Here is a 27,271-nt window from a genome sequence, read left to right on the forward strand (position 1 = left end):
TAAATGTAAAACAACAGTTCGAAATATTCACGACATAATTTTGTTATTTATTGTTGCTGACATCAACTTCCGGAGCAGCCGATGCTGATTTCCAGATGTGATGCCACTTCATGATCCTCTATTGAAGAAGTTGAAGGGTATTTGATGTTTAAACTAGTTATATGTTGCAAAAAAGACTCTCTCTTCACTTGATAAGGGTAGATTTAGTACATGTACATTCGTGTTCATGTTCATAGAAAATCACACTCGTCATCTGTTAATTACTTCATCAAACTAAAATTATTTTTAACTTTGCCTATCAAAGACGGAATTGTTTATACTCAGAAATCATTTTGACTGTGTTGATAGTGCACTACGATGTTGTTAAAAATCCTAGCTGAATAAACAGCCTGTGCAGGTCTAAGTGTCAAAAGAATAGGCCTGCGCAGCCGCAGCAGCCCTTAGCTTATCTTAAAAGTTGACTAAATCATGCTCAGAATTCTAGCCGAGGGCTTGGGGGTTAGCCCACAGAGCAACTGGGTTTTGTGTCCCAGGTGGCTGAATGGGGTATCCCTGGCATGGTACATGCTATGGTCATCAAGCCAAAATACTGAAAACCAGACCACAAGCCATAGTGGTGCACCATGTTGAAAAAAAATGCCACATTTCTTGCATGTTAAAGAACCCTGCTGTGGTATTGGACAAGAAAAGTAGCCTTGGCTTCGCCAGTTGCCACAGAAGGCTAGATTGCAAGACCCTACATTTGTACCTACAAAATGACTACCTCTCTTAATTTCCAGTGGTAATCAAAACTCGTCTACCATATTATCCTTATATCCCATCCCATTTTTCATTTCATCATCAATAATTCATGTCCATTGCCCAGATATAGTTGAAATATTGCAGCTTGGGTGTTTAACACCAACAATCAATCAGATATATTATACATGTACTATAGACAAACAGCAACAGGAATACATGAGATGTCCTATTACACTGTATATAATTTGTACCTGCCAACTTGCACAATTTAAGTATGTTTTCACGATTTTGACCATTTGTCCTGCTAACGTGATTTTAAATGTCAAATTTGTCCCAAAACCAGATTTTGTAAAAGTTACGTAGAATACTCTGAATTCAAACCCTTAAATTCATAGAATACTCTGAATTCAAACCCTTAAATTCATGTTTCCATCTCAATTTTTTGATAAGGAGAGACATAAATCTGACAAAAGATGTTATAAATGTAATTGCTGTCTAAACAGGTAAGGATGTATTTTATGACTGGTACACATGTAAATAATCAGCTGATCAGGGTTATCGATGATGATTGACAATTTGAAAATGAATCTTGGTTGGATTTACCACTATTTTATGAACAGCCAGTCATCTTCTAAAGATTAATTTCTACTGCACAATTAATTTGACAAATACATGTACCATAAATTTAAAATCCTTTATGGTACAGACATACTCCATAAATGGTCGTGCTAATGTCTGATAGCACAGTGCCTTGGTCTTGCTAAGACAGCTGTAGATGTTTCTCTGTAGAAAGCTAAGGTAGAGTTTGCTTTCTGAGATATTGCGGATGTGGTGGTTCCAGTTAAGTGTCTTGTGAATTGTTACCCCTAAATTCTTAGCTGAGTCAACATCCTCATGTATATGGCAATGGATGTTAAAAGCACCATTAGCGGGGACTTCTTGGTTGTAACTTTAAGAAATTGGCATTTCTGGGAATGAAATACAAGAACTGCATACATCATGTCAAAAATATGTCACTTACAACAGAACAATTTAGAGCTATTTATGTGTCAGATTATAAGACTTAACAGACAGTCTGTCCTTATAATGATAAAACAGTCAGTTAACCTATGAGTAATTTGGTAATTTACATGGTTTGTGTTATGTTGTATATGTACACTCAATTGCAATTGGTTGTCAATCTTATTCACATGCTTAGCCACTTGCCATGAACAGTCATTTGAAAATTTCTGTAAAATTTCTCTAAGTCTTCATTCATGTACATGAACAAAATACAAAATGTTGATGTTTGGCATATTAAAATGATATCTATGGAAAATTCTACTGCAGGAGTAACATGCTTTCTTATTGGATAAAACATTTGTCCATCATTTCATAGACAAAATTGTGTTACATGGTTGTGGTGTCATCAACCTTTTTTGATGATAGAGTCGTTAAATATTGATTCTTAAATTAAGTTATTGGGAATGACTGGTTTTTTTTTGTGTGTCCATTTAAAATAATCTCAAATCAATGCCTGTGTTGCACAGTTGAAAATACTGATAAATCATCTCTACTGTATTTTGATCAGATGACCCTTTTATGCTGACAATTATACGGTTTCATTAGTTACACTGTTGTTTGCTTTGCATGGGTCAAATTTGCTTTTGAGAATGGAAGGTGCAGGACCTTTGTAGATTTAATATCAAGAGTCCACTAGATTGAAACAAAGGGTCCTTAATAGATACTCAGTGTAATTGACTGAAGGTTTAGGACTTACATGTGCATTTTATTCATGAAATTTGAAAATGGCACAGAAATGGAGGGTCCAGGACCTCAGACCTACTCAAATTTGTACACCTGGCTTTGCGACAATATGTTTATATTTGAGTGTATGTATTCAGTTTTGCATTTTGGTACAGTAATGTAGAAAGTTCATAAGAAGTTTGGATCCAATTTTTTTATTCTCATTACTAAATGTTTTTAATTAAAACAAATTGCATGCAAAAAATAAAGTAATCCTTTAACATTATTTCAGGATTGGTTTTAGAAATAAGAACGAAAAATGAAGTCATTACAGATAGAAGTCCAATCCTGTTAGAATTATGCATCACACTTGAGCATATTTTTACTCAAGGAGCTAGAGGTAAAATGAAAACCATCATGACTAAGTGTTAGGGATCAAACTAAAGACAATATGCACAATGTGGACTATACTATCTGGTACATACCAGTATACACTACATAATGTACAAGTATACTGTATATTCATAATTCTATTACAAATTTTTGAAATTAATTTGCAAAACTGTGCTTGTATATATATGTACAAATATACATCATTCTTCAAGATGATACGAAGTTTCTTGTCCCTTATGGGTCATATTTAGGCTTGAGTCAGATGTGTAATAAACACAGCCATATGCCATCTAAATTTCTGCTGATTTACACTCTTAATTACAGAATTCAATGCAATGAAAATTAAAGGAAGGGTTAGTGGTAGTGTCCAAATATAATTCACACTAAAACCAAAGTGTATTTCCCAACCAAACAAATTATTCACTAAGGTGTGCCAACCCTAATATTTTTATGATCACCAAGATATAAATATTGAAATGTAATGCCAAAAAATTAGTTTTTGGTGTCACCATTATATTACATTTGTATTGACAAAAAATGTAACCAAGAATTATTCAAATCAAATACAAATATTAAGCAGCATTCGTTTTTATAAATGTAAGCAGTTTTAGGTGACTTCAGGTGAATTTTCACAAAAAAGAGCCTCAGTAGGAAAAATAGTAGTGAAATTGTAGACCACAGTGTTGTATATATCATATAGATTGTTCTTCTAATTACCAGATGTATAACACACAATTTTAAACATATAGACAGTAGCTTATTCAATAACTTAATCATGTGACATGATTTCAGATACTTCATGGTTTAACAAATCAAACTACAGATATTGGATGTGGATTGAACGAGTTGCACAAAGAGGAAGGTATTACAATGTTTATTTTGGTGTTTGAATCTTGCCAGGAATCCAGAGTTTTAAGAAATATTTGCATATGTAGATTTAGAATTGTATTACTGTAAACATATTAATTTTTTTTCCATATTTGTGCTGTAGAAAAGCTAAAAATAGTAACTGCAAAATTAATTTTTTACATTATATAACACTAATCATTTTGGGAAACCGCAAAATTGATACCAGTGACACATGGCAAGAATCCTCCAAAAATAGCAACAACAAATATTAGTATGTTTACATTATATAGGAAATTTGTATCCATTTTTTGGACCAAATACTGTGAAAGTACTTTAATTTGTGGATACCAATTTTCATAGATTAAGGAAGATATACAAGTTGTGTATTCTTGAATTCATGGTTTTGAGGTTTTCAGTATACACATCAATTGGAATCTCCTTTTTGTTGGGAATCAAATTTCATAGTCTGGCGCACCCACGAAAACCATGAAAATTGGTACCTCACGAATAATAGTACTTTCACAGTATATTGCCATTGATTAGGATTAAAATTTTGATGATGGGCAATGTTTCATAATCTTCAGCATTTCTGTGGGTCATTCTGTATCATTCTTCGTGAGGACTTCTGATTTTAATGGGACATTTTCACCTGGAATGTGATCAATGGCTCATGACCCCCCTCAAATCCTAATCACTGTACATTATATCTATTTTGAAAAATATGAAGAATTTTCATCTATTTCCAAGAATACCTATAAATACTTAATCAGTTACTCTTTGAATTGTAGTTGCAATTTAATAATTTTCAAATATTTGTGGAGAATATCATGAATATTAATGTCAATCTGTATACATGTACAAGCTTCAACATAAGGTTACTAAACCATATTTAAGTGATAGCTTGCACATGTAACTAAATTTATAAGGTGATAAACTGTTTACTGCTATATAAGCAAGAAGTAGTAATTTCTCAAATGACTTATTACCTTAATCATACAAATGTTAACATGTACACAACATCTACACGTCCTACACATGATGTTTATTGTTTTCAGGTACCAGGCTTCCTTTCATATGGTATTAGATACAGTTAAAGAATGTCGAAAGGTACAGCGTAATTGAGTAATTCTTTTTTATATACATGTACATGTACATTTTGTTTTGCTGCTTTATCTCATTTGCTGAATATAATTTATTGCTTGACAACATTTACATAATACATTATATGCATGACTCTGCATCGTTCAAAAAACTTTTGTAAATCTCATGAGATTATAAAGATATAAATTTAAAATAAAATGAAAATTCCTCAAGTCAATACAGCTATGGGTCTTTTTATTGGAAAACCTTATATTCTGTGGATATAACAAAAGTTTTGTACATTGTATTATCATACTTCATAATTATTTTTCCCTCTTTAGGTTGCAACAAACTGTGGCAAAGGAAGACTTTTTATCAGGTCAGCACTTGCCAAGAAAGTAATTGCTGTACCAGTACAGCTGATAGCTAAGGATCATGTGATATTGCAGGTACAAATGACTACCGTATTTTCCGGATTATAAGTTGATATATTTTTTCAGCAAAGTGTCAGCCTTGACTTATTGTCCACTTCGACTTATCTAAGGATTTTTCAGGAAAAATGTTTATCTACAATGCATTTCATTAGATTTGTTAAATTCACTTTTGATTGCTTTAATTATAAATTTTGGGTAAACTACAATCAACGAAAGCTGTCACTCAAACAGTCATACCGGCGATCGAAATCAAAGATTATTGATCAGTGCGGCTATCCTTTATGAATGAATACGACAATGGTAACATTAACTTTGAAACTTTCAAACTATTAAAATATATAAAATGTATAAATAAACTCTAGAAGATATGTTAACAAAAACTCTTTTTTTAACTGGAAAGACATTATCGAGTGTTCGGGAGTTATCGGTCCTTTAATATGCAAATTTATCCCCATTTACAGTATGTCGTAACACATTTGCACGTGGCTCAAATTATAATCAGTTAAGGTGTCATCTAAATGGCTCATTGCAACCAAATTTACATAATTTTTTATTGTATTTTGTAATACCAGGTAATATTGTTTATTAATTACCACTTGTAATTATGACCTAATCATCAAACAAATTTCCCGCTTATTTCACACATGGGTGCCTAAGCTTGACATGTTTACAATTTTGTACACCTAATGATATAAGACTTCAGAGCCATTGATACGCCATTCAATGAATATAATTGAACTTCCGGACAAAGTACACTTTAACAAAAACACAAATATAAATTCAGTTCAGAAATACTATACACAGTAACATCGCTGGAATACTATGCTGTTAAAAACAAACCGCTCAACTCAGATCTCGACTAACACTTATGATATAAATGCACATGTGTGACCCTCAGCTTATCTGCCAAATTTGACTTATCTATGTTTTTTTGTTGATTTTGGTCAAAATTAGGCAATTCGACTTATACTCCACATCGACTTATAGTCCGGAAAATACGGTAATGGAATAAGTTAGGTGTATGTAACATAACAATTGGCAATGAAATTGCTGAAACCCCAATATCACAATTATCTGCCTTTTCCACAAGTAGGTAGCAAAAGTAAATGTTGACAATAATATCTGGAAGTATGGAACAAACTATATAAAGATAGCAAAGGTTAATCACATCTTAAATCTATTTTTTTTTTTTTTTATAATTCATCAGTTTCCCCAGATAACAGACCTCCCTTCCCCATAGAGACAGGTCCAGAAATTTAGAGAAAAAAATGAGAATGACTAATTACTTTCAGCTCTGTAGGGGAAATTTATGAAAGCATGAGGATATAAATATGAAGAGATATTTAAATATTTCCAATACAATTTAAAAAGATTAACTGTACTTAACACTGACAAACACTGACAGTAATTTCTTAAGGTTATGAGGTATGAATACTTGGATTAAACAATAAAATGTCTGTGTATTTTTTTTTCATGTGCTACACCTTATACACGTTTTGCCTGATTCTTAGAAGGAGAAGTACTTAATATGTTTAATTTTATTTATTTTTTCAGGAGTTTTATTACAATTACAACACAATCATAGGTGATGAAATATACTGTGGTGAGTTTACATTTCATTAATTTCTCCAGTCACCATGACCTACAGATTTGCAGGTTCTGCTACACCAGAAAATGTTCTGTTGGTCACTTAAGGAATTCTTTGTTTTTGGGACATCTTTAAAAGAAAATTTGCACCAGACATATGAACCAACTATTTTTCTGAAGATTCTGAAATATATTTTGCATTATTACATGCATTTATAAAAAATATATAATAATTTAGTTTTGTATATTGAAAATGCCATTGTTACATCACAGCAGTAGTGTTACACAATATATGATTATGAAAGTTATCTAGATTGGCCAACGTATAATGATTAGGATTAAAATTTCGGAAATGATCTGTTTAGTAATGCAGTCTGTCAGTATTTTAATGGGTCATTCTGACAATCTTTGTGGCCTCATCTAGTCATAAGTATTCTGTATAGGGCACAGCTTTTCTCAAATTTAATAGTGGAATAAAAGAATCTTCTCTCTGTGCGCTAAAATTTATATTAAAGCAGGTGGGTATTATAGGTAAAGTATTGTGGATTGGCTTATCACAATTATACTGGAAAGCCATCTGTGTTTTCATTATATGAATATAAAACCCTTTACTACATTTTGATCATTTTATTGTAGAAATCCTGATATCTCTGTTACTACAGCTGGCAGAGGTCACATTCAACTTAAAGATATATGTAAGTTTTATTTGTTTTTTTCATACCTTCTTTTCAATATCAATTAAATTACATGAATTTTCACACATAGTTATGATTTTGAGTTAAGTATATGTGTACATGTCTTTTTCCCTTTTAACACCACTTTTATCCTGTGCTGAAATGTTTATCTGTACTATCGCTATTGTTTTCATTTTTTAACCACTTAGTTGTTTCTTTTGATATAAGGGAAGTTCATGTCAAAATTGGAAAATAATCTGTTTTGAAGTATTAGTCTTTGAGGTAGAGAAATAAATTATTTTTTATCATTTTATTTTGATAATTAGAACCTTAACATATAAACTGTTACATTCTGAGAAGTCATTTTTATCATGAAATGAACTTTTTAAAGGTTGTTTTTAAATTTAATACTTTGTTTTTATTAATGTATCATTAAAAAAATATTACCTGTAATAGATACAAAAATAGTTTACTTTGTTGATTCACCTTGATATATTTGTTTCAGAATATGGGTTGAGATCGTGCTCGCCAGGTGTTAAATTATGGAATTATATAGCATTTAGAACTTAAACTAATTACAATTAACAACACAAAACAGACAATTACTAAGATATCAACAATTAAAGCACATATGTTTCTTATCTAGAATTTTTTTAAAAAGTGCACCAAAACAATTCAACAATTTGTTTTTTCTTCTTCTTCTTCTTCTTCTTCAGAATTCAAGCTTCCTAGATAAAACATGGGAATTGCCTGTAAGTACACATATTACAGTGTAATCATTTTTTTTACTCATAGCATCATTTCAAGGATTACTTGATGGTTTGAAGGTAGTCATCCTATCGCTGATTTCCCAAGTCAATTACTTGAGATAGGATCATTTGATTTACTTCAAACTGTCCATAATGCTTAATACCCAGTAAACAAAAACTCAAATCTGAATTTGGAGATTTATTTTCCATTCTAAAGTTATGTCCCTTTAAAATTAATGAAATGATTAACTGTTTATAGATAATGACTTTAGCAAACAGAGGAATTTTCTTCAGCATAATGTCTTTTTTTATAGAGTTCACATTGTTAATTATATCTGCAAATGTTGTATAGGGCTTTCATTGTGTCTAATGTAATATGTTTTTCTTTACCATATAATTATAGATCTACAGAAATTTGGAACTTGTACCATGTGGAGATTTAGGAGTCAATGTACAGTAAGTGGTAGAACATTTTAAACATATGTTCTCATGAAACGTAGATAACCCTGGATTAATAACAGTTTGGAACATCAGTTGATTTTCAAAATTGTGTGTTATATTTAGACCCCAACATCAGTCATAATTGGCATTGTACTTTTAAATTTGTATTAAAAATAAATTTTACCATGATGTTGTGCATGAAAAATGGAATTGCTCTTTAACATAGTATTAGGTACTTCAAATTTTGATACGGGTGTACCTTTTAATCAAAATTCACCTTCTGAACTTATCTAGCTATTCATTGCTATATTTTCAGTACATTTATATCAAGATAGTACCTATAATTCCGTATCTACCATGACATATTCTTTCCAAGTACTAGAAACATTATTGATGTTCAAAGCCAAGACGTTGAAGTGTTGATAGTGGCTTATAAACTCATAAAAAAGTTACGAATTGAGTACAAAGATTACTGTCATAGCAAATATCAATCATCATTTTAAAGTTGCTTAGGCATTCAACTTAAAATAGTTTTGATAGACCAAAAAGGAAAAAAAAACAGGCTATGTTGCCTTTAATTTAAACTTTGGAACATGATTATTCAACTTTATATCTAGTTACCATGCTACATAATATTTTTCAGGCAGGTTGAAGGTTACTTCATAGTAAAAGAGGTCATGTCTGGAAGTGTTATAGAAGAAGATGTAAGTTTTGGTATAGATGTTTAAGTCAGTAAATGGAAAAAAAAAATGCCCAGAAGTTTTATTTTTGAACCTACACTCTCTCCATTCAAGATTATTACAATATCATGAACTTATTTTCTGTTTCCATAAAATCAAGAATCGCAATTGTTTTAAAACTATCTAAAAAATTTTTGAATAAAAGTAAACCCTTTCTTTTTAATGTCAAATATAGTCAAGCACTTTTGTTTTTATTTTTATTATTTAAGAGGTTTATGATGGAATTACTCACTTAAATTTATGTGTTGGCACCATTAAGTCAATTAGTATAGAAAGTCATGGAATAAAAGTAGTTCATATAATGAAAAGAACAGAGGCTTTCAGGAATTACATCATTAAAGTGTAGTTTTGCCTTTTAAAAAGAGTGGTTATAATTCTTCTTTACTTTCAATAAGTCTGTAGTGTAAACATATAAAACAAAAGTTTGAATATAACAAGAATGGATATGGTGAATATGCCATAGAGACAACAACCCCACTGTGATGAAAAATGTCAGTTGCTTACTCGCTTCAGACTTTTCATAGGTCTTTGTTTTGATGTTCTGATGGTTTGTATACTTTCTGGTGATAAATTGATACTTTTCCACATAAAAGAGGCTTTTTTCATATGAAGCAAAGTATCTTTGGAACATTTAGTTTAGTACAGTGTACATTAGCATTTCATAGATCCTTGTTATATGTATGATGGTTGGAGTGTGTATTTTTTTTTTTTTTGGGGGGGGGTGATATTTCATGCTGCAGATAGGCATATTATGGACTTATGGCACAATTGATCAGTTTATTTTATAAATCCTGTTGTGTTGAGTTGTGAAATTTAGTTTCCAACAGCTTTGAAAGCACACAAGAAAACAGTACTGGGGGTACTATCCAAAGAATTAGAACTATTCTTTTTGAAGTTGTAAGTGTTCTGGAGGAAAATTACATAAATCATAATAGAAAAACTTAGATATGTACTACTACATAACAAATGTTTAAGAATGTTTGTTGTTTACACCTATGAGATATTTCATTGGATTTATCCCAGCAAGTGTAAAGATGTCAAATTAAAATGAAGTTCATTTGACTTAATTTGGAATGTGTTTCAATATGTATGTTTGTTCTGCTATTATTTCAGGGAGAGATAAAGCCTGGAGATGTACTGGATGAACTTCATGGAGAAGCTCTATTGCCTATAAATATCCCTAATGTAATGTATCATTACACAGAAATAAAAGTACATGCTGTTGGTTGGTGTTGGTTGATGTTTGTTTTGTTTTGTTTCAGGGGAGGATTAACCCTGGAGATATTTTAGATGAATTGTATGGGAATACTCTCTTGCCACTTAGTCTTCCTGATGTAATGTATTTTTTTTTTATTCTCATACTGTTTTTGAAACTATCAAAAAACAAATAATATGAAAATTAAAAAAAAAATGTAAATTATATATCAAAATCGACAACAGTAAAATAATTGGTTTTAAGTGGAAGTCTTTGAATTACAAGTTTAAAACATCCGTGTAAAAAATCTACTGATCTGAAGAGAAAAATATCACCATTAATTTGTTGTTTTCTTCATTGAAATGACCAGCTGTGTATAGACTTATCTACTCCTGAATTGTTATTACATTGCATTGCATTTCATGAAATGTTTTACTTATTTCATCAAAAAAGTGTTGCAAATCTATGTTTACAATTTTGACTGCACAAATAGTAAATTATGCTGTAAATGTATTTAACTTTTCCTGTATTTCATCTTATGTCTTATTCTTAGACTGATACATATACATTTATACATTTAACCTTTTACATGTTAAAAACTACAATGCAGTTTAAATATTTATTCATTATACTTTTCTGTTAAAAGTTTTTTTTTATATATGTATAATTAGTCACAAATGTTTATGTTAATACACTAAGAGATTGATTTCAATGTTTTTGCATTACCAAGTGAAAACACATTTAAAAAAATATTGTAAATGTTAATCATTCTAACTAACTTATACTGTCAGTATAATCACTCAAAAAAAAAGCAATACCTGTTTTAGGTCTAATCAGAAAGTACTGGTTCATTGTATCACCAGTTTGAAATCATATGTTGTAGAATATGATCAATATTATGAACAGTTGCATCGAAATATAGCTTGTAAACAATATCTCCTACTTGATGCAGCATGATCAAAACAAAGAAGATAAATAGGGTCATATTTTGTATCATTCAGATTTAGAAAGTAGAATTATGGAATTTTATAATTACAGGTGCATAAAATATTGGCAAGACATAGAGGACTTCCTGTATATGTGGGTGTAATTAAGGTAAGATAGAGAACTCCATGTATATGTTGGTGTAATTAAGGTTAGATAGAGGACTTCCTGTATATGTTGGTGTAATTAAGATAAGATATAGGACTTCCTGTATATGTGGGTGTAATTAATGTAAGATAGAGGACTTCCTGTATATGTGGGTGTAATTAAGGTTAGATAGAGGACTTCCTGTATATATAGGTGTAATTAAGGTAAGATAGAGGACTTCCCGTATATCTGGGTGAATTAAGGTAAAATTTGTTTGTTATATTTTTTTGCATAAAGAAGTACATGAATCAAAGGATGAATTGCACATATTATAGGGACAGAGCATCAGTGATGTCCTACATATGTCGGTCCTCTGTTAAACCATGAATGGCTCAAAGTCTTTCTATCTGAAATGATGTATGCAGTAAGGATGTTATTGTTTGAATTTTTAACACATCCTGACACACATCATGTGTTACAGGAATTCTTGAATATTCCCGTTAGTCGAAACATCAGTAATAAAACCACATAAGGTTTCATTATCAAGAAAGTTAAATGCAACTTGAGTACAAATAGCTCAGTCTCTCATAGGCAAAGCCCCCTAAAATCATTTTGCAATTAATGGTGTGATTTTTTCTCTATGTCCTCAGCATAAATTCAGGTTTTACTTACAACTGTGCACTACACTTCCTGTAAAATTTAATGTCTGAAACTTCATCACAATCTGTTTAAAGTTTGCAACAGACTTTATCATGCTTATTCTTTAAAAAAAAAATTGTGTGAATAAAGAGTTTTATATAATTATAACAGGGTGTAACTTTAACCAAAATAAACCTTGTTAGATTACATATCAAATAAGATTGAAATATGTCCAAAACATTTACAGTCAAACCTGTTTTAAATTACCTTCAAGGGGGAATCAAATTCATGGTCACATACATGTAAGATAGGTGGTCTTTAAATATAGTTTAACTTACAAAGGTTGTACTAGAAAGGAATATTTTATTTGTAGTCTTTTAAGACAATTGCTGAATATAATAGGTTGCTATGACAGATTTTATTGTGCATAATATGTTAATGTAACTATTTACTCAGTTGCTAATTTTTGCAGATTCTGTCAGTGGTTAGCTTTATATAATGTCATAATCAATTTTGCAAGTAGTATTTTTCAATGTTTTCTGTCCACTGTGAAAAAGAGTGAAATTTAGTACACCGTGAAAATTAATATGTTAATATATAATACATTATATGAAAAACATGATCTTTGATGAACACTTTGCCTCCCTGTGATAAAGCAGGGAAATGCTTTCATTCTATAGTTAATCATATGAACATGAGTAATATATTTACTTCACTTTTTTTTCAAATATAGCTGTGTGACAGAACAGGGAAATATTTTTCTCCTATTGTTAACCTTTTAAATAAGATGGACATTGATCCTAGAACTCTTCAGAAAGAACAAATACCTGATGACGTTGAAAACAACAATGCTGACAAAAAACCAGGACATGCCATATTACCAGAGGAAGAGGATGTTGAGAGACCAGTTCATGCCCCGGATGGTGGGTAAGTACTTAACAGGGAAGAAAGAAAATGTGTCGATATCGGCATTTGGTCTTTTTCTTTCTAAACTATATTAAGACTTTTTTTTTAAACCAAACAAGATAGCTATGTGTAGCCATATGTCCCCGCCTTGTCAGTTTAGATTGATGGAGTATATCTAGAGAAGATGCTTGTAGTTTAAGTGGAAAGAGTAAAATGTGTACGTTTAGAAGTAATGTATGGATGATATATGGTTTAGATTTAGACATTATGATGTAAGTTTTAGAAGAGCTGCATCCACAACATCTTTTTTCTCATAGTTCTAACATAATTTGTCACAAATGGCAGCATAGTATGTACATAATACATCATAAAAAATATGAAAAAAATCTATCAAGTGGTTTCGGAGGAGTTCTGTCCACAAAGTCTTCCATAATTGAAACATGACAAAAAAAGTCCAATTTGCTGAATTGTAATGGGGATGTAATATGCTAATCTTCACTTCATAACAATTCATCAAACCAAATATCAAAAGATTCCATCAGGTGGTTTTTAGAGGGGTTGTGTTCACAAGGTCTTCTGTTGGTGAAACATGCATAAAAATGTTCCATAACCCCATCAAATTTTGTTGAATTAAAAAAGCGGTGTAGTTTGCACATCTACACTCAGTAGGAATACACAATGCCAAATAACAAAAGAATCTATCAAGCGGTTTCAGATGAAATGCATTTAAAAACACAACAGGCAGACACACAGATACCTACCATTACTACAATGCTCCTTTACATATCTTGTATATTAGGCTTTAATGAGTATTGCTGATGTTGTTGTTTGTTGTTTTTTGTTTTGTTTTTGTGCAATTTTCTCTTTTATCTCTGTTTTTCAACTTTTAATTATGATATTACAGTTAATGAAAAAGCCTCAGTCTACTTCTCTGTTACACTTTTTGTGTTCCCTGTATATCTGATTAGAATGAAATATTGTTTCTTTATTCAACATAACATGCAACACATACGATGTTTTATAAATTTAATATTTGAGGTTTCCCAAAACAGAAACAAAGCTTTTATTGTATTTCAGAGCATTATACAAAGTTCGTTATTTAGGCAACATGGACCTTGGACCGGTAAGCGTGCTTACATTTCAGTCAGTTTCATATTTTATCATAGCATTTAATTTTACTATGAAAGTCAAACTAGTTAGAAGGTGCCCTTTCATGTGATTAGACATATTTAAGAAATAATTCATAGAGAGTATTTTGTTATATTCGTTTACTCATGGTCTGGTTCTTTATACTGGAACATGTACATGTATTTGATTATTTTATACGAAGTGTTGTTGTTCTGAATACGACAAAAATGATTTTTCTGCATCTGAATCACCTAAATGTAGATATATGGTATGACATTTATAGGATGTCATATTAGATTGATTTGTGACAGACAGTTAGAACTGAGTTAAAAAGCTGTCATTTACAATGGACAGGCATATAAGATTATCTGAAATATAAATTGTTTAGGTTAAGCCATTTGAATTGAATTAAAGATGGAGAGGGTCATTTTAATTTAATAGAGCTTTTACTCCTATCTTGTGTTGGGCATACCACTATCTGTCTGTCTGTCTGTCCATGCATTATAGGATAAATCAGTTTAATAACTTTTTGGTCTTTGTGGATGGATACTCTCTTTTGTTTTTCATTGGTTTCCAATATTCAGTTTCAGATTTTTTTGACATAAAATCTTTGAAAAAAAAAATTTTGTTTTAAACAATCATAACATGCTGTGTTTTGCTATGTTATAAATGAGAATGCACTTTTTTTTCACAGGATGGAAGAGTTGATAGGATAGAGGATAGTGTTGATCTTATTGTCAAAAACCATAAACAAGAAATTGTATGTATTAGAAATAAATAGTTAAAAAATAATTACCGGTAATTGGTGAAAGTGAATTACCAAAATAAGATCATGATTGCTGAAGAATTCCTAGATGTAATTAGTGGGTCGAATTTGTTCACAAGTTAAATCTGTAAGCATTCTTGGTATGAGTAATTATATTTTGGTTATCCACTAAGTAATTATCTTATTTATTATATAGATTTCCTTCATAATTAATTGCTATTTTCAACATAAGTTGTACAGTTAGTGATGGGTGAATTGATATTCCTATTGTGACGTTTTGACGGGAGAAAGTCCTGTAGTGGAATTACTGAATTTGTTTCACAGTGTGAATTACAATTTTTTTTACTCAGGGAAAATTCAATAAATCACTTCTCTCTGTTAAATGCATATACTCACACAATGTATTAAAATTGGAAAAAATGTAGATGAACAATGAAAGTTTTCAGGTAACTTGTAGATTTGTATGCCTAAAGGTGTATTTTGAATTTTTTGTATGTATTTTTTTATCTTATAGGAAGTTTTGATAGACCTTAGAGAAAAGGATGTCATAGTTTTAGATGCAGACAGCAAAAAGGTACAGATATAAAAGAATGAAACAAAGCCCATGGTCCCATTATGAAAAAACCTACTATATGCTTGAATTTGAAATACAAATGCACGATTTTCTTCATAAGTTGCAAATTAAAAAAATGCTAAGCAATACAAAAATTAAAAGCAATGATTAAGAAGGTCATACCTTCAACATAAATACTGTAAACTCATGTTAATATTGTGTAAAAGGAATAGATACACAATTTGTATTTGTCTGACAGTGGGCTCTTATTTAATTGGTAATTTTCCTGACAATACTTGTTTCCAAGATAACTCATCCTCGCCAAGTCCTCACATCATAGATGGCTTATACATTTTTAAGTAAATATTGACTTAGCTTTTGGTGGCAATGTATAAGATGTATTACAGGTTTTAAGATATATGGTCATCATTATCTAATTAAACAAATACTCTGGAGAATTGAGATTTTACTAATGTAGCATGCAACATATATTAAGATGCGAATTGATAAAATACAAAGAGAATGTGGAAAGTGGTTCACTTCTACATTTGCCCTTTAAATTGTGCTGTCACATTATACATATATATTTGTACCCATCTGTTTTCAGACAATTTTACAACAAACTTACACAGAAATATCAGCATGTGGAAGGAGGGTGGATATGATGAAATTCTTTGGATATATTGTTGGGTAACTATTTCTGTTATTGAAGGTAGTTGCAAAAGCAGGTTCTGATTGACTAATGGTTGATTAATGGGGATGAGGAACTGTTCACTTGTATTTCTGTCTGGAAGCACATTCAAGTTTATATGCTTATAACTTTTTACCTACGTCACCAACAATAACAGAAGGACTAGTAGCCTTCCATTCTGTTCATCCGTTCATTGTACTGTAATGGGTACTCACTTAGTGTTATCTGTAAATCAAAAAGTATTTAAAAAATATTCTTGAAACTTCGCACAGTGATTATATACAAAAAAAGTACTATTGTTTGTGGGGTACCAATTTTTGTGGATTTCGTGATTAGGACAAACCACAAATTTTGGTTCCCAATGAAAAGGAGATTTCCATTGATGTGTATACTGCAAACCTCCTAACGACGATTTCAAGAATCCACAAACTTGCATTTCTTCCCTAATTCATAGAAATAGGTGTATATCCATGAATTAAAGTACTTTCACAGTACATGTTATATAATGTGCAAGTCCTATTATGGAGAAGTTTGATCAATGTTTTTTTGACAGTGAGCATATTAATTTTTTTTTTGTCTATTTATGTTGTGAATGGTACATACTTTGCATGATTTATAACTCAAAAGGTATTAAAGCAATAATATGTAAACTTTTTACAGTTATTAAATACATATTGAAGATGACAATGTGCTCCCCTTGCTGTAGAGAATTTTTTTTTTTTTTTTCCACATTTTAGCATGTTGAACCTAACCATTTTTTCGGCAGTATTATATGCTATCATTAGGACATAATATATACAAATTTTGTAACCTACAATGTAGTTTTTTAACTTGATTAGTATTTAAACATATTTATTTATTGAAGACACTTACTGTATATACTCGAGTATCAGTCAGATCCCCCTTTTCAGTCCAAAATTATTTGTTTGATTAAACAACTCCTGGCAGCAGACGGGTTATACAATTGTGGATAGAAATTTTAAAGTCTATGAAAAGGAAATTACTTTAAAGGCATCCATTAAAAATATGACTAGACTCAACATTACAACTTAATACATGTACAAGTTTTTCCTTACAGAGAGACCACATGCAGTTTGGCACGTCACTTCCTATGTCACGTTTTTGAAGCCAGATCTGAAGATCAGGTAACATCATATTTTCATATTTATAAGATTCAACAGATATGTCTGATTATCAAATTCTTCCAAATTTGATTTGTAACACATTGTTTTACTAGCCTACCTGAATCAAAGATTCATGCAAGCTTATGCCACAGTATGGTCATGTTAAAGCCACAGTATGGTCATGTTAATGCCACAGTGTGGTCATGTTAAAGCCACAGTATGGTCATGTTAAAGCCACAGTATGGTCATGTTAATGCCACAGTATGGTCATGTTAAAGCCACAGTATGGTCATGTTAATGCCACAGTATGGTCATGTTAAAGCCACAGTATGGTCATGTTAATGCCACAGTATGGTCATGTTAATGCCACAGTATGGTCATGTTAAAGCCACAGTATGGTCATGTTAAAGCCACAGTATGGTCATGTTAATGCCACAGTATGGTCATGTTAATACCACAGTATGGTCATGTTAAAGCCACAGTATGGTCATGTTAAAGCCACAGTATGGTCATGTTAATGCCACAGTATGGTCATGTTAAAGCCATCAAGACTTAAAGGAATTTGTTTCAGAAAAACCAAAATTTGATGCCATTGATATTTTGTTACAAAGGTTTTCTGTCATGCTTTCACTCCTTGAAAGTAAATTTGTCTTGGGGTTGGTGCATCTGTAACCCTCCATTTAAAAAAAAAATACTTCTTTCGTCTAGCTTGTCTAATACAACACAACAGAAGTATATTTGATTTGAAGTTGTTAGTTTCCAATCATTATAGGTTTGCTGTCAACATGTGTAGTTGTTGTGGTAGCCCAATTCATGTAGTTTGTCATTTTTTTGTTCAGTGTATCTGTTCACATAGTAATTTTTAACATTACTATCCATAGAAATAGAGAATATTTTCATTTTTTTTTCTCGACTGGTTTTAGAAAAAAACTTTGACCAATTAATATATTAACTTTTCAAAATATGCTAGTTAAAAGTCTATTTATACTATTTAAAAAAAGCATTATGTTTTTGTGTACAGTGTATACAAAATAAGTTTGAATAAATTAATTTATCTTTTTCTTCAGGCAAAACTCATACTATGCACTTTGGGTATGTATGTACAATTTATCTTAGGATTTATGCACATTTATTTACATAGTTTGTATGAACATTTCAAAAATTGTCAGCAGCAACACATCATGAGTTTTCCTTACCCCAGTCAAAGAAGATAATATTTTAAGTTCTTGATATGATAGTCCATCTATTGCTGACAGAACCTAGTCATATTTACCTTGTTAGCTTTTCATCCATGTAGGAGGATGGCATTCTATTCATCCAATAATAAGCTGAGAATAGCTTACCAGCAATTCCATAAAATTGCTTGATTATTCTTCAGCAGCTCATTTATGTGTCTTTTTACTAAAAATTTGGCCATGAATAAGGTCATAAATAAAATCATTTAAAAATATTTAAAAAATACAGTTTACTGTGATCTTTTGATTTCAAAATGCACATTCATTCCATACAATCTTCAGCAGAGAACACTTTTAAAAAAAGTGTAAAAAAATCATTGGTACCTGCTTTGGTTTTATCCTTATCCTTTATTATTATATCTTTCTTTATGTAATTACCTTGTATATTAATTAAAATTAGTATTTATTATAAAGATAGCAGTGTTTTGTCAAATGTTCCCTGTGTAATAAATTTTAATAATTCACACTGTAAAATAAATTCTGTAATTTCACTCTATGACTTTCTCCCGTTAAAATGTCACAACTTTGATATCAATCTTCCGCACACTTGTTAAATCTAGGCGTTCCACGGCACTCGTGATAATATTTTGGTTATTCACTCTTTCCAATTAATTATCCTTTGAAAATTTTTTGATGATTTATATATTTTTATCTGTTTCATTGGTCTCATTGGAATTTACCTGGTATTTTCTTGTCACCACCATGCATATTTTCCTTAATATTATTTCTTTTGTTTATATGTATAAATGGAGGTTCTTCGGTGGTTTGTATGCCTTGGTATTTATAATGGGGGACTTTGTATTGGAATTCCAACCACAATTACCTTGTTTTGTGTTTAGAGTGAAAAAAATTTTTCTTTCAGACACTTGTTTTTTTTCTCAGATTCTTACATAGACAGATCACCTAATGAATTGGTTATATAATGTGGTGAGAAGATTTCACCAATTTTAACATTCTTTGTTTCCCCCTAAGGCCTTTGGGAGACTCCTTAAAGCCATACTGATTTTCCTAAGATTTAATAAAACCTTAAAACCTTTTTGGATATCCTTGCTTTAGATGTTTTCAGTTTTAGTCAAGGAAAGTATTGTTTTATCCTTCTCTTGTAATTCTCAGGGAGTGTTATGAATTACTACGCATTTTTGTCTTTAAAGATGTCTGCTTGGATACACCTTGATGCCAAATTGACATATTTAGAAGGCCTGAAATCTGGACTGATATAGGCAGTTATGGGACTTTCATATTTAGCTCACCTGGCTGGAGGCCATGTGAGCTATTTCCATCACTTGTCATCTGTGGTTGTCCTTTGTCATCGCCCATCATTAACAATTTTTCAAAAAATCTCCTCCTCTGACACCACTTGACCAATTGGAAACAAACTGAGTATGAATGTTTTTTTGGGGTATCCTGCATAGAGCTGATGTGGGGATATTTGATCTGTCGAAAAACATGACAGCCGTTACTAAAAATAGAACATTGGGGTCAGACAGTAGTTTTTCACATATATCTCCAAAACCATTTGGTTCAGCCAAATTCTGACTGGGCAAAAGTGTTCAGAATGATGAGATCTACCTGTGGTCAAATTTTCATTGTAATCCATTATGCCATGATGGAGTTATTATCCTTTTTGATATATTTTTGCTATTTTAAATGTTTTTTCTTTCAAAAATCTTCTCCTCTGACAATATTTGACCAATCAGAACTAAACTGGCTATGAATGTTCCTTGAGTTATCCTGCATAGATCTGACGTGGGGATTTTTGATTCATTAAAAATTCGGCCGCCCTTATTAAAAATAGAAGAAAGAGGTCAGACAGTAATTTTTCACAGATATCTCCAAATCCGTTGGGTTTAGCCAAATTCTGACATGGATAAAAGTATTCATCATGAATAGATCTACTTGTGGTGAAATTTTCGTTTTAATGCATTAAGCCATGTCGAAGTTACTGTTCTTTTTGAAATTTTTTTGCTAGTTTTAATGTTATTTCTTTAAAAAATCTTCTCCTCTGACATTTTTTGACCAATTGGAACCAAACTTACTATGAGTGTTTCTTTGGGTATCCTGCATAGAACTATTGTGGGAATTTTTGGTCTGTTGAAAAATAGAACATAGGGGTCGAACAGTAGTTTTTCGCATATATCTTCAAAACCATTAGGTTTAGCCAAGTTATTGCAATAACTGAAATGATCCTGATTTTTAGGCCTACAAAAGTCTTTAAGGATAAAAGTTGTCTGATGACTCTTTTTAAGAGTTGTTGCCCTTGAAAGGGGGAAAAATGACTATTTTTTTTTTTTGCCGTTTTCAGCCAATATCTTGAAAACTATGATAGAAAGAAACTTTCATTTGCTGAAATGATCCTTATGATAAATCCTACCATAGTTTTCTTAAGTCAAAATTGTTGGACAACCTCTTATTAAATTTAGTGCCTTTGAAAGGCAAAATTCAACAAAGTAAACTATTCAGGCTCCTGGAAGCTACTTGTTTTGTCAATTTTATCAGCATGGTGAGTAGTGAGAAATGCAAAATTAGATTTTTTAGATTATGAAATTTTCATGCAATTGAGTGCAAAAGTTGAAGCTAAAATCATTAATGATCATAGTATGTGTGCATGTTTAGACTGGTCTTTAAGTTTATTTATGACTTAAAGTTTATTGATAAATTCATATTCCCAAAAATAATTGTACTGACAGGATGAAGAATTAAAAATGCTATACTAATGTTAAGATATTTATTTCATTATTTCCAGGAAAATACTACTTTGTGATATAATAATGTGTTTTTTTTTCTTATCTGGATTTTGGTCTGCTTAAGTTTATGTTGATGTTAATTAGGGATAAAATTTAAAAAAAAACCATTGCAAGCATTGAAAACCTAAAAGTTATTTAAAATATAGATGAAAACTTAAAACAAACTTGGTCTTTATGGAAATGTATCATTGGTAACAATTTTTCATAAAGTCTTTGATTGTTTATTTTTTTAATCCATTCCCAAGACTTGTCTAGCACATTTAAATTTGTATAATCATATTAAGCCACCATTTTGATTTTAAGATTTATTTCAGGAAGTTAAAGTCCTTCCTGTATATGAAAACTTTTATTATTGGAATGATTGTGTAGTCATTATATTTATCTTGTATATGTGTGATATCACATGTGACTGAGTGACTGTGTAAAGATGTATCCTGTTTGAACCTTTGTTTGCTACCATTTCCTTGTTTAAGTATAGGACTCAATGTATTGATTTGATTAAGGCAAGAAACAAGTAAGATGAGGAATATAGTTATACAATGTATAACTTCTGCGCTCTTCCTCCTTCCATCCATTTTTGTCTGTCTGTCCATCTGTGTGTAACATCCTTGTGAATACTCTCATTAATCCACATCCTTCAATGGATTTTGATGGAACTTTGCATATATTATATACAAAAAAATGGACACCATTGATTTTAAAGTCATAGATCATTCTTGTCATTGCTCAAAATCATGCTGATAAATTTTGTAATGTCTGCATGATCACTCTCTTGAATCATCATTCATCAATGAATTTTGAAAATGAAAATGGCATAACTTATTTCCAGAGTTTTCAGTATCATAGGATGAAGATTTATGGTCAAATTTTGACATGATGAGAGGATGGAATGTTTTGCATTGCCCTTATTTTGACTTGGTATCTGTGTTGTGCAGGAATATTGGTTTTTGCTTTAATTGTGTTACACTACACTCCATAAATAGGCTTTAATTCATTTTCTGTTGAATGATAAGACTTGCACATCTTATTAAATAGCCTTGTATTGCTATAACTTGTACTTAATAATAGATTTGTGTTTTGTGCATGAAGGAATCCAAAGTTTATTCTTCTGTGTCAACCACTTTTTGTACAATGCTGATTATCTTGAACATTTTTTTTCTTATCAAATATTAAAATATTGATGCAATCTTGTAAGTGTGAACTTTTGTAATTAGCTTTTTTCATTACCTTTTAAAATGCATTGGAACAGACATTTAGATTACATAGAGCTTTAATCAGAGGAAGTGCATGAATTGTTCAGTTTTCCAGGACTATGATTTTTGATGATTAAAATTTTTGTTATTTTAAGTTTTAATTCAGAAACAGTTGAAAGAGTGCATCTTTACAAAGGAAATTTTTTCTTTAATTCCTAAGAAGATCTATTCTAGAAAAGTTCATTTAGTCCTTCCAAAGGTAAGTTCTCATGCAAAAAGTTGATGTTTTATTTCTCTTTTAGCACAGGGATTTGAAAGGACCCACTTGTTGCTATGATGACAGATCAAAACAGATCCATTCACAATATTACATACAATAACTACAGTAGATTAGAATAGATCAACAGTTGTATATAGTATTTTTTCAGTCTAAGTCAATTACACAGAATTTCAATAGGTATTACATTAGGATTGTATGGTGCAGCCTATTCATCATTGTTAAATGTGCTTCACAGAACTATTGTACAATGACAGTTTTAAAACCTAGAAAAAGGATTGATTAGGAATTAGAAAGAATAGGTATCGTTTGAAATGTTCTTTGGGAGGGGAATCTATTATAATTAATTCACTTTTAATGACACGTAGGTCACTTCAGTCATAGAAAAGGAGTGTCTGTCTTCTTCAGTAAAAAATGTCATCTTTTGTGTTATTTGTATTGTTAGTGCAGTATTCAGATTTTAAATGAAGATGGGATGTAGAGATGTACAAATTTTATTGATCTATCCCTGAAGTAATTGTTATAAGGACATTCTTATCTTGTCATTTCCACATCCCATGGTGTAAGTGGGCACATGTTTGATGGGTACATGTTATTCACCTGGTTACATGACATTAAGATCTGTATACATTTTATATGTAGTTGACCTGGTTACATTAGACTAAGATTCAAACACTTTTTACATGTAATGGAGCTGGTTACATGACTGTAAGATCTGTACACATATTTACCTGTAGTTGACCTTGTCACATGACATTAACAACCCTACACATATTAGCATGTAATCGACCTGGTTAACATAGTTACATGACATTAAGAATGTATAATTCATGTTGTTACATGACATTAAGAATGTGTAATTCATATGGTTACATGACATTAAGAATATGTAATTCATGTGGTTACATGACATTAGGATGTGTACACATTTTACATGTAGTTGATCTGGTTTCTTGACATTAAAAAACTTTACACATTGAGGTCTGAACATAGATTTTGTGTTATGTATAATTATTTTGTACTAATTACAATAAAATTATGACTTGTTTATAAAAGTATATGAAATTTAATTTATTATAAAGCACGTAGTTGACATACTTACATGACACATTTTTTTTTAACTGACCTGGTTAAATGACATGAACAATACTCCTATAAATTGATCAGATAACATGACATTAAGACATCATATTGATGTAAGTTATCAACTTGGTATAACTCTGAATAAAAAACAGGCTAAATCAATACTTAATGGTTCATATATATATATATGTGTATAGATTTCGTATAATATCAAATTACAGTCTTAATGTCAGATATAGAAATCAATACACCTAAAAGGAAATTGATTTGAATAGTTTAATTTGTTTTTTAGATAGAGACAAAATAATTATTTTCAAAACACAAAATATAAGAAAATGTCCTAAAAATTATAGTATTTTACTTTAAACCAGTCATACATTTATTGTGAATGAAATGTTTTAAGGAAAAAAAACCTTTTAAGGACTCTTTTGGAAAAAGTGAAAATGTTTTTTTTTTTCTAATCAAAAAGTTGGAAACAAAGTAATAACCATGCCTATGCCTGCCTTATGGTGTAAAGTAACTAAATTATAGCTATCTTATGTAATATCACAAAGCATAATATATAAACAGTTACAGATTTAGAGAGAGGGTTCTCCAGGGTTGGAACCTTCTCCTTTTTTTTAAATATTAATTTTCTGCATTATTTTTAATGTGCAAAAGTTAGCATATAATAGTCTTCAACCATCCCCTTTTCATAAATTTATGGATCCCTCTTATAAATGTATTGTCTAAAGGAAAATATCATCTGTGGCAAAATAGAATGACACAATTTACAAGTGCTGTATTTTTATGTGAGCAATAGAATCTTGTAAACTGAATCTCAGATGGGTTGTTTACTTGTCCTCCTGATATTAGTATTAATCTTTTATAGATTAAAATTTTATACAAATGCACTAACATTAATATCTTTTTACAGGTATTTAGGGGCCTTGATGGTTCTGACCACTCCCTATTTTTTTCTTGATTACAATCATTTCTGTTTGCTATGATAATATTAGACTCAGATTCTAATGAAATAAAAAAGATTGTGGTCTGTGATATCTATTGAAAATCAACTGTCTTGAAAAGTCATGGAAGTCTAAAAAGTAATGCCTGTAAAATATTTTTTTTACATGTTGATACTTTCCTGAGGCATGTATTGGTAGTAAACCTTATTAAAATTTTTTATTGATTATTGGATTATTCAAAATAAACATTAAACTATTCTTGAACCATATAGATAAGTATTTCTTGCCATTATGACAGGGTTGTAATATCATTTCAATCAACTAAAAATCAGATGATATGATCTGAAATGCTAAGGTGGCTCACCAATTGTTTTTAGATCAGCACTAGTTAAGATATTTGTTAAGTTTTTTGTGTACTATTAATAGAGTTACTTTATAAGGTTGTGAACATTTGTTATATTGATCAGTGTATAGTTAAGATTTTTATGGGTCTATCTTTTGACAGATATATTATGGTATGCCACCGTCTGTCTTTCTGTAAACATGTCTTTGAGAACTCAAAAATTCTTGGATGAATTTACATGTAGAGCATGTTATAGAAATTTACTTCTCATTGTTTTCCAGTTTTTCATTGCACAGTTTTTGGATTTTAATTACCTGAAAAGGGGGTTAGGCATATCATATGTTGTTATTTAGTGATTATGTTTATTTGCAATTTTGTCAATTAATTGTTTTTTGTTATTGTTCCCAAAATTTGAATGAAAATATGGTCTTTGTTCTATGCATTTTGCCTTTGTTATTTATGAAATCCATGAAAAAACTTAGGTTTTAATTTTTTTATTTTTTTTTGACAATTTTGAGAATCTGAGCAGAAGGATCTTAGACTTTTTTTTATTATGAGTATATTTACAGCTTAACATACTTTATTTAAGTTTTATGTACCTTAATTTGAATTTAAGAACCTGTCCATGAAAAAACCAGGCAATCCTATGATATGGGTGGCAAGACGTAATTTTTTTTCTGACTGAATTTTTTATTCCAATGTAATGTTTATATCATTCAAAAGGTATTTCAGAGATTTTCTTTAATTGACAGTGGATGGCTCAGAAAATTAGTTTTAAGTTCCCTAACTAAGTGACCAACTTATGCACAAAATAAAAATGAATTGCAATGCTTTCTATGTAATTTATTCCTCTTTAATCGTTGCAGTTAATCTAAAACCAACATTCAAATTTGAGAAAGGATCCAATTGTGATATGAAATGGATGAAATTTGTTTAAAGACAAAATTTGTCATTTGCCACCCACTGCTTGGTTTTTGCTTTTGACACCTTAAAAAGTAATATGTTTGTTATTATTTTTTCTAATACACAAAGTCTATGCAGTGACTTTACTCAAATGTGTAATATCCAAGTATTGTCTGTATATCGTGAAAGCATCAGTTAATAACTTTGAATCATATCTCAGATTCCTGAAGGATATTTTGCTTAATACATTGAATGGTGCTTTTCTGCAAGCTTGTTTGGTGCAATTTGTAAAACCAATAACATGGTTTATCTATTTAGTGTGTATGAATATGTCTTCTTATATTTCATTATAATCTTTCTTATTTTTTGGGAGAGTTAGGTGTTTTATTTATATTTTCAGTGGTGTATCTGTTTAATCGTTATTTACCAACTTTTTCTTTTATTTTTATTTAATCCTGGGTTCTTTGTGGATGAACAATTATATTCATTTATGAAATAGTTTATTTATATGTTTTTACAATAAAGTGTTTCAATCAAGTATGCCTTTTTTTCTAAATTTCATTGCATTGGATCCTTTCTAAATATAGCCCAATTTGGATTTTAAAATTTATTCAGTGTAGACAGATGTTTGGTTCAAGATGCATTTGAATTGATGTGAAGGAACTTACAAATGCTTTGTTTAGACAGGTTATGTGGATTGTTCAGGGTTCTGTTTAGACAGGTTATGTGGATTGTTCAGGGTTCTGTTTAGACAGGTTTTGTGGATTGTTTAGGGTTCTGTTTAGACAGGTTTATGTATTGTTCAGGGTTCTGTTTAGACATGTTTTATGGATTGTTCAGGGTTTTGTTTAGATAGGTTTATGGATTGTTCAGAGTTCTGTTTAGACATGTTTTGTGGTTTGTTGAGGGTTCTGTTTAGACAGGTTTGGTTGATTGTTCAGGGTTCATTTAGACAGGTTTATCGATTGTTCAGGGTTCTGTTTAGACAGATTTTGTGGATTGTCAGGGTTCCGTTTACTCTACAGTTTTTATGTATTGTTCAGTGTTCTATTTAGACAGG

At 30.6% G+C, this 27,271-nt stretch overlaps 1 protein-coding gene across 2 annotated transcripts; it reads left to right on the plus strand.

Moving 5' to 3' along the window:
• The first annotated feature begins 38 nt into the window (after positions 1–38).
• On the plus strand, positions 39–26,749 carry LOC148619422 (uncharacterized). 2 transcript variants are annotated; one of them, XM_088579295.1, is made up of 20 exons: positions 39–137; positions 2,759–2,866; positions 3,652–3,721; positions 4,764–4,815; positions 5,130–5,237; positions 6,777–6,825; positions 7,446–7,504; positions 8,200–8,235; positions 8,636–8,688; positions 9,317–9,377; positions 10,527–10,598; positions 11,647–11,703; positions 13,052–13,245; positions 14,302–14,347; positions 15,047–15,112; positions 15,633–15,692; positions 16,279–16,361; positions 17,441–17,507; positions 18,554–18,578; positions 22,961–26,749. In XM_088579295.1, the coding sequence occupies exons 1-20, from the start codon at positions 101–103 to the stop codon at positions 22,993–22,995; spliced, it is 1,338 nt and encodes a 445-aa protein (XP_088435421.1). In that variant the 5' UTR covers positions 39–100; the 3' UTR covers positions 22,996–26,749. The 2 variants fall into 2 exon arrangements, with proteins under 2 accessions (XP_088435421.1, XP_088435420.1); XM_088579294.1 differs by lacking the exon at positions 10,527–10,598 and adding an exon at positions 10,676–10,747.
• Positions 26,750–27,271: the final 522 nt, after the last annotated feature.

The sequence above is a fragment of the Perna viridis genome, chromosome 4 (assembly GCF_037379345.1).
Source record: "Perna viridis isolate PV_CMFRI_1.1 ecotype Kerala chromosome 4, ASM3737934v1, whole genome shotgun sequence".
NCBI classification, from domain to species: Eukaryota; Metazoa; Mollusca; class Bivalvia; order Mytilida; family Mytilidae; genus Perna; species Perna viridis.

Bases quoted from the DNA above. Each gene is read 5' to 3' on its own strand.
- LOC148619422 (XM_088579295.1), top strand. From the start codon at position 101: ATGCCACTTCATGATCCTCTATTGAAGAAGTTGAAGG. The intron at 14,348-15,046 runs GTAAGCGTGCTT...TTTTTTTCACAG, and splicing joins GCAACATGGACCTTGGACCG to GATGGAAGAGTTGATAGGAT. The intron at 18,579-22,960 runs GTATGTATGTAC...TTTCTCTTTTAG, and splicing joins ACTCATACTATGCACTTTGG to CACAGGGATTTGAAAGGACC.